We start from the raw sequence: 13,976 nt of genomic DNA on the forward strand, positions 1-13,976 counted from the left end.
TTATTTCCCCCACTCTACCTGGTTAGGGGTTCTCGGTCGACATGACAATCGCGCGGATGACACTCATCGGGCTATGTTACATAGTGCCCGATGAACATGCAAACTCCACACGGAGAGGCTGCGGTAGCTGGACTTAAACCCTGAACCTCTGCACTGTGGGGCTGGACACAGCCGCTGTGCCGCCCTGGAGGATAACATATCATCTCATCTCATCTCATTAGCTGCACCGCTTATCCCCAGTAGGGTCGCGGGGGTGCTGGAGCCCATCCCAGCAATCATCGGGCAGTGGGCAGGGGACACCCTGAACCGGTTGCCAGCCAATCGCAGGGCACACAGGGACAGACAACTCGCCCATTCACAGCTAGGGACAATTTGGACCGGCCGATCCACCTGAAATGCATGTCTTTGGAATGTGGGAGGAAACCGGAGTACCCGGAGGAAACCCACGCAAGCACGGGGAGAACATACAAACTCCGCACAGTAAGTCCGGTAGCTGGATTTGAACCCACACAGGAGGTTCCCAAGACCTTAGAACTGTGCCGCACACGCGCTAACCACTGCGCCGCTGTGCTGCCCGGAGGATAACATATTAGGAGCAAATGTAGGATAAACAGGAGGATTATGTAGGAGTACAGTAATTTTAAGTACTTAGTTATCATACATTTGCCTTGATACATATTTACCTTTACCGTGGTACACATACATGGTCAAAGCATATTTGCTGTGTTATTGATTCCATATTTACTTGTTCACAGTTTGGGTGTGGTTTCCAAACCCAGCACCTGCCGACAAGTAAGCTGATGAGGATGTTGACGGACCTTCTTACGTGTCAACCTGCAAAACCTGTGACCTTACTAACTGTTCAATTTTTCCTAACTTACTGAGCAAAAAAACATACGCAAGTGTAATATTTTATTGTTCTTCTTCTGTTCAACTGCAGGGCCCGACATCTCTTACTGGTTTACCCCTGCCGCATCATATAGGTGCCCTGCCCATCCCTTAGAACGCGTCTTAAAGTCCCACTATCCTTTCACAACACCTCTCCACTCATTCTTATCACCAACAAGAGCTCTAGCTTCCACTACAAATAGACCTCTTTCCTGCAGTGCAGTCATAACACCATCCATCCACGTCAATCGCGGCCTTCCTCTTAGTCTTCTTCCATTTACTTCTGCTCTGTAGATCCTCTTCAACATTCGCTCCTCATCCATCCTCTCCGTGTGTCCAAACCAACCAAGTACTCTCTCATCCACACGCTTGCTCAGTTCCACTACTACTCCAGTTATGTCTCTCACAATTTCATTTCTCAATCCATCCAATCTTGTCACTCCTAACATACTCCTTAAACACTTTGTCTCAAAAACATTTAATTTCCTTCTTCTGTGTTCAGGCTCCAAGTCTACGCACCATATAACACAGTCGGCACACATCTTTTTAACATCCATACTCATACTTTTGTTGCTCATCACTCTCATCAGAGCACTCAAAACCTTGCTTTAGTGAAATGATCTTTCACTGCCTGCATTGCTGTGGGGCAGGTATAGTAAAACAGCAATCAGTCTTTACAGCAATGTAAACCTTTGTGTCCCAACATTTATTTTGGCTTCTAAGACCTTTTCCCAATTTAAATCTGTTTTCATGTCACACTGATCAGATTTATCAGTCATTTGTAGGTCTTCCCACTCCTCTTTCAACTCTTCAAGATTAATGTCACTACGCAGGAGAGGAACAAGACAAAATCAACAAAAAAACGATGTTGATGAGGGTATTTAAAAACCTGGATATACAATTCTTTTTGCTTCTTAAGTAAAACTGCTATGCACTTGAGGGGTCTCAGGTTTTTCAGCAATCGTTTCTATCATGATTACTGACGCGAGGCACCTGAGCCTCCTCCTTTGGCGCCAACTGCCTCAGACGCTGATTGGCTCCCTGTCACTTTTTAAACCCCCGCCTTTCTGTCACCGGTGGTCAGTCCATCTGCGAATCTCTGTTTTTACAAGGCAAGCCCTTTTTTTGCCTATCCCGTGTTTTTGCTCCTGTTTGTCGCCCGCTACGATCTGTTTGATCTCGACCACGTCTGTTTTCCTGCCCCTAATAATGACCCGTTTTTGATCTTGACCACCTCTACTCTCCTCTCGTGGCTTTCAACATGTTTCCAATCCCGATCACGTTTTTGCTCTTCCCTGTTAGCTTAAGATGTGATTTTAAGGTTCTGTTGGTATTATACAAAATCATTCATGGACTTGCTCCCTCATATCTTTCAGATTTAATTTCCCCCTATGTTCCGGTCTAGAGCCTTTGCTCTGAAAAACGCTGGCCTACTAGTGATCCCAAGAGCCAAGAAGAGATCCGCAGGTTCGAGAGCGTTCTCCATCCGGGCCCCGGTGCTGTGGAATGCTCTTCCCCCTGAGATTCGATCTGCAACCTCAGTAGAAATGTTTAAATCTAAGCTTAAAACACACTTCTACTCTATTGCATATGAATAACCTATACTTTATGTTGATAATATGTGTATCATTTGCCCTCATGTAGGTTAATAGTCTGTAATAATAGTTTGCAATAGTCTTTGATCTGTGCAGCCCTTTGAGACTCTTTGTGATTAAGGGCTATAGAAATAAGCATGACTTGACTTGACTATCCGGGCTACTGACCCGTTTTTTCCCGCTACCGACACCGCCATTGCTCGCCACGGAAATACAACTTCCGCGTCTGAGGAACCTGCTCCCCGCGACCAGCGATCTCCGGATTGTGTGTGCAATCCTTTCCCTTCTTCCCAATAAAACTGTGAGTAGCGTTACGCGAGTGGGTCCTGTCTCTGTTCGGGTCCTGACACGTTTCAATTTATTAATCGCATAAATGAAAGTCAATCTAAAACAACCTGGACAGTTGTGACTACAATATTTGCATTGGCTGTTCAGAAAGCGCTTGTGCCTTAAAGAAAAAAAAATCCACAACAACTCGTTTATTTTGACTCAGAAGTTAAAAAATCTTTGAAAATTAAAGAGGCAAGGCAATACATTTAAACTCGGGCAAATACTGTCACCTTGTGGTTAAATGCAATCATAACAAAATAGGAGGTAATGTATTGATATTCTCATTTTTACATCACGTGCCGTTATAGTGTCGTTGCAAGTTTGCACAGCCGTAGATTTTTGGTCAGTTTTTTTTTTGGTTAACAATTTTTGTGTTTCCCGTACAAACTTTCGTGTACGCCGTACATATCTAAAAAATGTGCACAAAAACGTACAGAATAGGGCCGGTTGACAGGTATGGACCTTTCTGCGTCAAATCATGAAGTTGCAACATTTAATCTGTTGCTTGAAATATAAAATTTGGAGCAGGGTTAGTCTTTAAAGGGACCTTGTGTAATAGTTAGTGCCTCCTAGTGGTACAAAAACTTCAATCCCTTCAATTGATGTTTTATAAAGCCAATGAGCAAAAATGTGCATGCTTTTTAGCTAACTATCCGGCTACTTTTTATTTCTAACTTTGTTGCTAGCTATCTTCGCACATTTGAGCTATTTAGCAAGCTATCTACCAAGCTTTTTATATATATTTTTTGCATGCTACCGAGCTAACATTTCATCTTTTTTTACGATTTTAGCTAGCTATCTAGCTCTTGTTTGTTTGTTTTTTTACACTGCAATGCATCCATCCATCCATTATCTGCACCGCTTATCCTCAGTAGGGTCGCAAGGGGTGCTGGAGCTCATCTCAGCTGTCTTCGGGCAGTGGGCAGGGGACACCCTGAACCGGGGACACAGGGGCAGACAATTCGCTTATTCATTCATACCTAGGGACAATTCAGACCAGCCAGTTAACCTAACATGCATGTTTTTGGAATGTGGGAGGAAACCGGAGTGCCCAGAGGAAACCCACGCAAGCATGGGGAGAACATGCAAACTCCACACAAGAAGGCAGGTAGCTGGATTTTAACCCATGGCCTCAGAACTGTGCCAAGGACGTGCTAACCACTAAGCTGCCCTGCAGCCTTTTTTTTTATACTTTTATTTTATATTATACTTGAATTACTTTTTTATTTTATTTTATTGTTTGTTAATGCAATATATATGGCACCATGGTCATCCTGGAAGGGGGATTACCACTTGTGAGGCCCGTTCTCTAGGTTTCTTCATTTTCCTCATCTTGAGGTTTTTCCTTGCCCTCATGTAGGTTTTAGATCAGGGGATGGTGTCTTTGGTTTGCAATAATCTGTGGTCTGTGCAGCCCTTTTCTTTGCGTTTACGCAAATTTGAGAATGCATTTACCTGTGCTTTTTTCTGTTCATTTTTGCAAACCAAAAACGAAGAACATGCTCCTTTTGTTCCTTAGAGAGATCCGAAATTTACACTGTAGTTCCTGGTTGATGTATCCTGGAAAATAAAATGGGAAATAGAAAAATAAATAGGAAACCGGAGTGCACGGAGTAAACCCACGCAAACACGGTGAGAACATGCAAACTCCACACAGGAAGGCTGGTAGCTGGATTTGAACCCATTACCTCAAAACTGTGCCATGCACACGCTAACCACTGCTTCATTGTGCTGCCCTTTACATTACTATATTAATATCATTTGTATAAACATATTTGGCATTTGGATTCCATGTAAAACAAGTTTAAATTTGCTTAAAATATTTCCGTTCCTCTGAAAATACTTTTTATAGCTGATGTTATATTTTACTCGTTACTTTTTGTTGTTGTTGTGCTCTGTACAGCCCTTTGAGACTTTCCCCCTTAAAATTTGTGTGTCTGTCTCCGTCTTTGGAAATAATTACAAAATGTCTTTACAAGTGAACCCGACAAAAGAAAATAAGAAAACTAAGAAAAAAGGAAATGAGAAATAAAAAATGATGAAAGAAGAATCAACGAAAGATACAACAAAACAAAGTACGAGGTCTCCCCCGACCTTTGAGGGTTGGACTCATCCGAAGTCGAACTTTCATGAACTCAGCAATGAATGACACGGGTGTGGGCCAATAGCCTTCTCCCCCCTACTAGGGGCGGTACTTCCGGTGTCGTTTGTTATGGAAGATGTCACTAGTGGGACAAGCAATGCTATCTGCGGCAAAGTCATTAAACCTTGCCAGGTAAAACTATTATTTCGCTCTATCTCGATGACACTATGCCGTATATTTTCCTTTAATTCCGAATATAAAAACATGCAGAGTTTAAACGATTGAACGTTTTGTGCCGATTCCCAATCGCATGAGCTCGTGTCGTTGACACACAAGATCGCACAGAACGTCAACTAGCGGTAATGTTTTGCAGGGTTTCCAATTTTGCCGGTAACATTGCGGCGAGACAAGTTCATCGAGCTCTTCGTAGCCCTCGTCTCCTCCCTGCTGTGAGTCTAAGACCGTTCAGTGATGCGGCGAGCCAGCAGGGGTCACAGTTAGATGAAAACGTCTACCTCACGGAGTCCTGTGTTAAGGTATATTGTACGATAACAAATGTCCGTAGTTACCATGACAACGACTTTAGAAGCTATCGTTGCACACCTCATTTAAATTGCTTTTTTTAAAATTCAGAGACTTGGCGAGATTACAGAGAAGGGAGAGTACCTGAGAATCCGCGTGGAAGGAGGAGGATGCTCCGGCTTCCAGTACAAGTTTTCATTTGATTCAAATGCAAATGAAGATGACAGGTACTGTATGCCATGCTTTCACACAGGGGACCGTGAATATATAGGCCGATGTTCCAACTACTGTTTACAGTCATGGTGACAAACCAAAATATCCCGTTTCGACTTTACGTCTCAATGGAATCCATAAAATGGGAGCTTGTTTAAAAATGTATGCTCACTGTTGAGACACTTTATGATGAAAACCCACAGAACAAACTGTATACACCCCAAAACGCCAGCCAAGTACCCACCAGAGCAATATGATTCTGTGAGCGGTCTCTCTGGCCTCCGCCAGGGATGGCTTTTTTGATGAGTAGATCTGGCTTGGAGATACATTTCACTATTTTAACACGTTTAGGCAGGGAGCGTAAACTCATGTTTCCACTAGCAGTAGGAGCTCTCTAGTTATTCTTTACCTTTAAGACTGATAAGGAAGAATGTCATCGGAATTGATTCCATGTCTCTTAGATGCATCAGAACACATATGCAAGTGTGACAAGTGCCTTCTGCCCTTTCCTCAATATTTTATTTCAAGCGCAAATAATGGAAAAATAATCAATGATCAACATGTATGAGGTGTCTTAAGATCAATTTTTAGTTTCAAAATTGGAAATATTTGCATCTATAAACAGAATGAGGGTTGTTTAATGACCACCCGATTCCCAAGCTTACAGCTGTGTCACGTCATATAACTGAAGGTAAATACATCCGGATATTTCTTGTGTTCAGTATTTGGTGACATTTTTAAAGAAGGTCTCTGCTCACACCTTGTTTTGAAACCAACATTTACGGGGGGGAAATGCCGGTCAAAATTAACAGTCTTAAGTAACTACGGTAGGGAGACAAATTTAAAGTGGTTTATTTCTTGACAGGCGCTGTCATTATCATTTTTTTATAGATTCAATCAAATCATTAAATGTGATTCAGTACAATGGGCTGAATAATTCAATTTTGTCTGGAAAGTGCTTTTGGTGTTTTTGTTGACTTGTCCTAAAATATTTGGTGTAGTTCTCAAAGGGAAAAAAAAAATCCAAATATTTTGCCTTTGTGGCTCTTTGAGTCATAAAGGTTCCAGACCCCTGCCTTAACATGTCACTGGATTTTCTCTTCAAGTACATCCTTTCCACATTTCTGTGCCCGTAGAGTGTTCGAGCAAGACGGAGTGGGCATTGTAGTGGACCAGGATAGTTTAGAGTTTGTAAAAGGAGCCACGGTGGATTTCAGTCAAGAACTCATCCGAGCGTCATTCCAGGTGCTCCAAAATCCCAGAGCAGATCACGGATGCTCATGTGGTGCCTCCTTTTCTGTCAAACTTTGATTGAAAGGTTGGTTTCAGTTAAAAAAATGTTTTTTTCCCCTATATGTTGACACATTATGCACTGTTTAAAACATCACCATCATCAGCTTTGTAACAGATTTATCAAAAGCATGTATTTGTTTTTCATGTACTGTGAAACAAAATTATATTTATGCGCTTGAAAATAAAATGTCCATTTTACTACTGTAGTAGTTTAATGTGTCTCTTGATGAAAATGACTTGACTGATGTTGTCGCCCACCCAATAATGATCATTTTAAAAAATTTTCATGATGTATAACATAGTAAAAAACAAGAGAAAGTAATGCTAATGAAAATATTTTGATTTGGTGGCATTCTTGTCCCCTGTATTCCAAACATTCCCATTGCTGGCTATATTTTTCTTATTTATCAAAATATTCATCAAATTTCATTTAAAAAAATCCAAGCTAGCTGTATTGTATCAAAGGATGTGAGAAAAACTGGTAAGTCTACATGATGTTTTTCCCACATGCATGTATTGTGAGGTAATAAACTCGAACCTGCATCGGTAAACACAACATAAAATCTCGGCCCTTTTGCCAATGTCTTAACCCAATGCGGCCTTTGATTCAAAACGTTCCCCCATCCTTTAATAAGACAAAAGGAGAGTCCGATTTTTTTAATTATTATTTAATAATTGAGCACCAATAGTTTGATCACATTGGTTAAAAGTTTTCTTTTTGCACACATAACATCATACACTCACAGGTTTGAAACCCTTCTTCTTTTTTTACTTATTAAAATGGACTTTAAGAAACATCTCACAAAAATATACAAAAAGAATATCTACAAATGATTTTTACACTGGTATAAACCAAAATATGTTTTTGTATATACTGTATATATTTATATATTTATGTATATGTATCGTTTGAGAAGCAAAATTCTGCACTTTTTTTTACCTTTAAGATAAAACATTCCATTTAAGTAATAAGTCCAATTACCGGTACACAAAACGTTAATTTACACCCTTCATATTCATGACGATTATACATTGTAGCAGCGCACTGTAAAGTGAGTGACATTTTTTTCAGGGTGCATTGGAACATCAAAGTTACAGCTATTTTTTCCCAGGGAAAGGTTGAGAGGGTGTTCTAGATCAGTGGTAGGCAACCTCGGGCCACAGACCTGTACCTGGCCATGGGTAAGTGGGTACTGGGTCCCACAGAGAGAAAAGTAATAAAATCATTTAAAAAAATATAATCTTGTATGTGCGTTTATCAAGACATTTGATTTTTAGATTTTGAGTAAATCGTGAATATATTTGTGGATCTGAACGATACATGCGTACATTTTTTGGAGACAAACCTTCCTGACGGCATATGTTTCTTACATTTCCAGTTGCTAGAAGTTATCCCATTACTATTTTCACAGGGAAACACTAACTTAATTTTTTGCATGGTCCATTATAAATGTCCATATTTGATACGTAATTCTTGCACTCGTACCAGTGTCTGAAACTCATGAAAAAATGTTAATCGGATACCAGGACCAAAAAGTTGCCTGCCTCATTTTTCACAACTTGAAACACAATAAGACGACTAATCGTAAAAAAAAAAAACATTGTCGGAAAGTATTAAGGATTATTAAAGAGTATTAAAGAACAGAACAACACTTTAAAATTAAGTTTCTTATAAATCTACTTATAACATTCATTGCATGTATATGACATCCCTGTTTTCCTTCTGCCATCAGTAGGTACCTGTATTTAATCATCTTCATTCATGCAATGTTTGCGTTGCGTTGTCTGCCACAAGCCACGTGAACTCCTCTTTCCACGATGCTTTTAATAATAATGTATGTTTACACAATTTTTGTTATCCTTATTATTATTATTATCCTTATTATTGGTGTAAAATAGTAGAAATATTGTCAGACATTGAACCGGTCTGTACAGAAAAGGTTGCCGACCACTGTTCTAGACAGATCGTCTTCCATGCACACCCATAAATAAACATGAACACGTCTGCACTCATTGAACGATTTATGAGTGGGATTTACCATTCAACGAGGACCACCACCACAATACAAGCACAAAAATGAACCGTCAGGGGGGGACACAGTGACTGGGTCGGGTGTACAGTGCATAGTCTGCTTTGGCATGCTGACATCCAGAACATAACAGTGGATGTTACATTCAGGAGGAAGGCCACACGATTTAAGAGAACCACCGAAAGAAAAACACGTATTTACAAATGAGCATGTGATCCAAAATTGAAAATACGAAACTCATAACACTTACGTTAAGGCTAATTGAGTTTGCTACAAGTATATCTTTTTTAATGGCATTGTCAGTAAACAATAGGCCTTCAATTGTGGGACGGGAATAAGTCATCCCACAAATATAAATCCTCCTTTCAATTGGCTGTCTTTGCAAAAGGTTTTTACGTACTCATCTCAGCTTTTTAGTGGAACCAACTTCATTTTGGCTGGACCATGTGAGTGATAATTATATTTGTTTGTAGCAATTAATCTACATTTTCAAAAGAACTGCTTAATTAGGCTTTTACAGCGAGCTGTAAAACGTTTAAACACCCTTGTTTAAATGGTCGGTGTCCAACTAGTTCAACCCAATAATTGACCACTAGATGTCCCTATGTTGTGTAGAGCTACAAAGCACAAGGAAGAATACAATCTACGAAGACTCAAAGTGACCAAACTGCACAATTTTTCTCCTCAATTTTTTGCACAGCCTTTCACAAGGTTTTTGGTTTTCCAGGGCACCCTTAGCAGCAAGATGAAGAACATTCATGTCAGCACCCTCTAGGTAAGTCTTATGGATATGTAAAGCAGATAAGAATTTCCTGACCTATGAGTATTTTAAAAAATACACAATTAAATGATATTTTTATCATGTATTTTTGCTTATTGTTCAAAGTAATTGTGATTTTTTTGAATGAACTTTTTTTTTTTACTAATTGGAGGCATCCTGGAAAAATATTACAAAATTTAAATTTAAAAACTGTTTCTAATATCATACACTGACGAAATGGCATTCCTACTTAATCATTTATCATCTAAAAACATTCAATGCCATTGATGGCTATGGAAGTCAAAGTGAACCTCAATTCCAGTGGCATAGACTGCAATAGCACACTAACCGACATTATCTTGTTAGACGACCGCTTTTTTCCCTTTAAAAACACCAACCGATTAAAAATATATTAATCTAGCGCTTTTTCAAGTTTAAGCAAAAAAATGTTTGCATCGAGACTAGTATTTTAGTCTAACGGCTGCTTTATTTTTGAAGTGCGTGAATAAACAATTGCATCAGATCTCCACATGTTTTTGTTTTGTATATATTCTGGAGACGGGTTGGGTTCTGCGCATAGTGCCTGATCAAATCTACTGCTTTTCAATGTCAAAAAGTTGGAATGTATGCAATAGACGTAAACAATATATATTTTAAACATGTATTAGATTACTTAAACGTTACCATGGCCAGTTTAAAATACCCTACCTAAGGGGTGGCCAACCCAGTCCTCGAAAGCTGCATGTCCTGCACGTTTTGGTGGTTTCTCTTCTCCAACTCAGGTGATGCGAATTTTCAGCTTGTTAGCAAGCTCTGTTTAGCGCCTTATAATGCTCCAGGTCGTTGGAATCAACTCTATTGGAGCAGAGAAACTCCAAAATCATGCAGGACATGGGGCTCTCGAGGACCAGGTTGGTCACCCCTGCCCTAGATAACCCACTTCAAGTCGGAATAATGTACAGTAGTCCAATTTTTGTTTTCATGATTTGTGATATCACTGACATGTGGAACTTTTCACAATTATTTTCACATTAACTAAGAGAAATATACACCATGTCTTGGCCCATTTTTCCCAGTTAAAACCATCCATCCATCCATCCATTGTCTTCCGCTTATCCGGGGTCGGGTCAGGGGGCAGCAGCCTTAAAAGGGAAGCCCAGACGTCCCTATCCCCAGTCACCTCCTCCAGCTCACCCGACGGGATCCCGAGGCGTTCCCAGGCCAGCCTAGAGACATAGTCTCTCCAGCATGTCCTGGGTCGCCAGCCGGTGGGACATGCCCGGAACACCTCCCGAGGGAGGCGTCCAGGAGGCATCCTTATCAGATGCCCGAGCCACCTCAACTGGCTCCTCTCAATGCGGAGGAGCAGTGGCTCTACACAGAGTCCCGCCCGGATGACTGAGCTTCTCACCTTATCTCTAAGGAATAACCCCGACATCCTGCGGAGGAAACTCATTTCAGCCACTTGTATCCAGGATTGTGTTCTTTCGGTCATAACCCACAGTTCATGACCATAGGTGAGGGTAGGAGCGTAGATCGACCGGTAGATCGAGAGCTTTGCCTTTCGGCTCAGCTCCCTCTTCACCACGACGGACAGGGTCTGACCCAGTTAAAACCTCTCATCTAAATAAGGGTGTGTAGACTTTTTAAGTTGAAGGTTCTTCTTCTTCAATCTGAATCTCCAAACTTTTTATTTATTTCTATATTTCCTTTATCCATATAACACTTTTGTGTGTGTGTGTGTTCGAATGATCCATTGCCTGGTGGTTGCATTCGCTGCCTTAATTTGATATAAACATATAAAACGAACATTTTCTTTCCCAAAAATGATGCGATTATGTCTGGATGCACGCCACCTTTGTTCACAATTCACACCACGATGTGCACGTTTGCATGCAAGTTTTGAGGCAGTAAATCAGCGTAGCACTTATTTCCTCGTGTGGGGTCTCCGAGGCCTCCTCCTGCTCTTTTAAATGTATCCTTTACGCTTGACTGGAAAGACACGCCGGCAGGCGACAAGCGAAGTGCTCAGGATGCGACCTTCAGTGGGGGGCGTGGACGCACCTCCACACGAAAAGGCTGGAAAAAAGAAGTACCCGAGACAAATTTGACCGTTTAGATGAGAGTTTTGATGCGATTTGAAGTCATACCTTCTGTCGTCTCCACCAGCGCTCACTACAAAGTGGTCCCCGTAGGTGATGCGGACGTTTGTCAAGTGTGCTGAATGGCCCAAGAAGCGTTTATGTTTTGCCTGAAATGAAAATGATTTTCAGTTCCATTCGTTTAAAATGTGAAATGCGATTTCTAGGTAAACACAAAACACGAGTAAAATATACTTAAATACAACATTTATAAACCATTTTAGTTTTAACTATGAGTGAGTATTGATACCATGTATCGGTGCTCCTACCAGCATTTCTTAAGGGGACTGTGTGTATTATTTGACCAGTAGATGTCGCTGTATTGTGTAGTGCAACTGAAAACGAGTGCTAAAAAGCACAAGTAAAATATCAAACTACGGGGACTCAATTTCTTCTTCTTTTTTTTTGCCAAGCATTTTCCAAGGTTTTTGTTTTGTTGGGGTACCCGTAGCAGCAAGAAAAGGGACATTAAGGTCAGCACCCATTTAGGTGTGGCTCATTATATATGAAATAAATGCAAGTTTCTAGATTGTTCATGCATTTTGTTTAATATTTATATCAATATTGTGTCTCTTTAATAGTTAACGTTTTTTTACCACTAGGGGATGCTAAATAACACACACTGTATCTTTAAGATATTGGCACTTGGAATGGTGGTTGATATCAGTATTGGCTGCACTCTAGAGGACTGTTTAAGAGCCTGGAACTAGAAACTAGAAGGATAATATTAAGATTCAAAGGTATTTATTTAAAAAGTAATGTTTTTTTTTCTGCCGTGGAAAGAAACTTTTATGTAAATAGGTGTGGTACCTGGTTTTGGTATTGCTAGTACAGTATAGTATCAGTATCTAACATCCCAAATTTTAAAGTATCGCTGCTGCTATTTAAATCGAAAAAAGTGCAAAAAAGCCAACAAAGGGGATACACCTTTTTGAAAAAGCACTATGACTCAAATAGGGTGCACAACCGTGAATTTTTTTCCTTGAAAGTAAGAGGAAGAACATGTGTATAACATTTTCCTCTGACTTATCCCAAAACTATTTTGAATTGAAGAACCTGTTTTTTATGTCTTGTATTTAAATCGTTTAAAGTTTGTTTGGAATTTTATAAATTTAATCCAAAAGTAAGGTTATTTAAAAAAATATTTAATGTGCATAATTTCATATTCACTGCAATTGACGGTTATTGAAGATGTACGGAATTTAAAACCTTTTTACAGGCTGCCGCCATCTCCTGGTTTGTGTCATCATTGCAGCCTCAGCCAACTCATCTATGATGCGCGCTCAAGTAAGTAAGTAATGCTTTGAAATAAATAATTTTTTCATCTTTATCTGTCAGGACCGGAACGGAAACAGGACCCAATTGCGTTAAATTTGTCAAGTTTTGTTTAAGGTAAAAGGAAGGGCTGCGCCCACGATACGGTGTTCGCTAGGCGCGGGAGCCCAGTCGCTCAGTGATCGGAACACTTAAGTGGATCTTCCATAGCAAGCGATGGTGTTGTCAAGGACGGAAAAACAGGTCGATAGCCGAGACAGGAGAGTAGACGTGGTCAGTATCAAAAGCCAGGGGACAGACAGTAGCAAAACACATGTGGGAGTCAGGGTCGAAAAAGGCTTGCGTAGTGTTAGGTTCGCAGACGGTCTGACAACAGGGGATTGACAGGACAGGGTTTGAATAGTGACAGGGAGCCAATCAGAACCCACGGCGGTTGGCGCCAAATGAGCGGGCACAGGTGCTTCACATCAGTAATCATGACATTATCTGCTTTGGGTTGGCGTTTGAACTTTACCTAAAGAAGCCCTTTTTTATTTTTACCATTTTCATGGTTCACTAACAAACAGAAACAAAAAACCCACAGGGATTAATTCAACGTCACTCTCCAGCACTGCCCCCTATTCCCCCTTCCTAACTAATGTGATCCGCCCTGAACAGCTTTGCTATGAGTAAAATAAAAGCAGATAAGCGCGGTGGGAAAAAGATTATTAGGGTTCTTTGAAAATTCTTAAAAAATGTTCTACTTTTTAATGACACCTTAAACGACGCAAATGATTCACTTCTAATGGGTCTCGAGTTCCCTCAAAAAGGTAAAGTGTGAAACCTTTTTAAGAAGTAAGAAAATCT

The 13,976-nt window shown here is 40.4% G+C and overlaps 2 protein-coding genes across 3 annotated transcripts in view; one reads left to right on the top strand and one right to left on the bottom strand.

Moving 5' to 3' along the window:
* Positions 1-4,980: 4,980 nt before the first annotated feature.
* On the top strand, positions 4,981-7,122 carry isca2 (iron-sulfur cluster assembly 2). Its single transcript, XM_088354337.1, has 4 exons — positions 4,981-5,088; positions 5,270-5,432; positions 5,530-5,645; positions 6,768-7,122. Exons 1-4 carry the CDS (start codon positions 5,033-5,035, stop codon positions 6,940-6,942), a joined length of 510 nt encoding a protein of 169 aa, XP_088210463.1. The 5' UTR covers positions 4,981-5,032; the 3' UTR covers positions 6,943-7,122.
* A 4,266-nt stretch (positions 7,123-11,388) lies between these two features.
* eml5 (EMAP like 5) overlaps positions 11,389-13,976 on the bottom strand; it is a 48,313-nt gene continuing 45,725 nt past the window's right edge. For both annotated transcript variants that reach the window (XM_088355265.1, XM_088355264.1), the window contains 2 exons: positions 11,865-11,965; positions 11,389-11,793 (listed from right to left, as the gene is read on the bottom strand). In XM_088355265.1, the coding sequence (XP_088211391.1) occupies positions 11,757-11,793; positions 11,865-11,965 (138 nt within the window). In that variant the 3' untranslated portion in view covers positions 11,389-11,756. The remainder of the gene's footprint in view (positions 11,794-11,864; positions 11,966-13,976) is intronic.

Source organism: Urocampus carinirostris, chromosome 15 (genome assembly GCF_059441175.1).
Source record: "Urocampus carinirostris isolate Australia breed hairy pipefish chromosome 15, RoL_Ucar_1.0, whole genome shotgun sequence".
NCBI classification, from domain to species: Eukaryota; Metazoa; Chordata; class Actinopteri; order Syngnathiformes; family Syngnathidae; genus Urocampus; species Urocampus carinirostris.

Excerpts from the sequence above, each read along its gene's own strand:
- isca2 (XM_088354337.1), top strand. The coding sequence starts at position 5,033 with ATGTCACTAGTGGGACAAGCAATGCTATCTGCGGCAAAGTCATTAAAC. Across the intron at positions 5,433-5,529 it reads TCACGGAGTCCTGTGTTAAG|AGACTTGGCGAGATTACAGA; the intron begins GTATATTGTACG and ends TTTAAAATTCAG. Across the intron at positions 5,646-6,767 it reads AATGCAAATGAAGATGACAG|AGTGTTCGAGCAAGACGGAG; the intron begins GTACTGTATGCC and ends CTGTGCCCGTAG.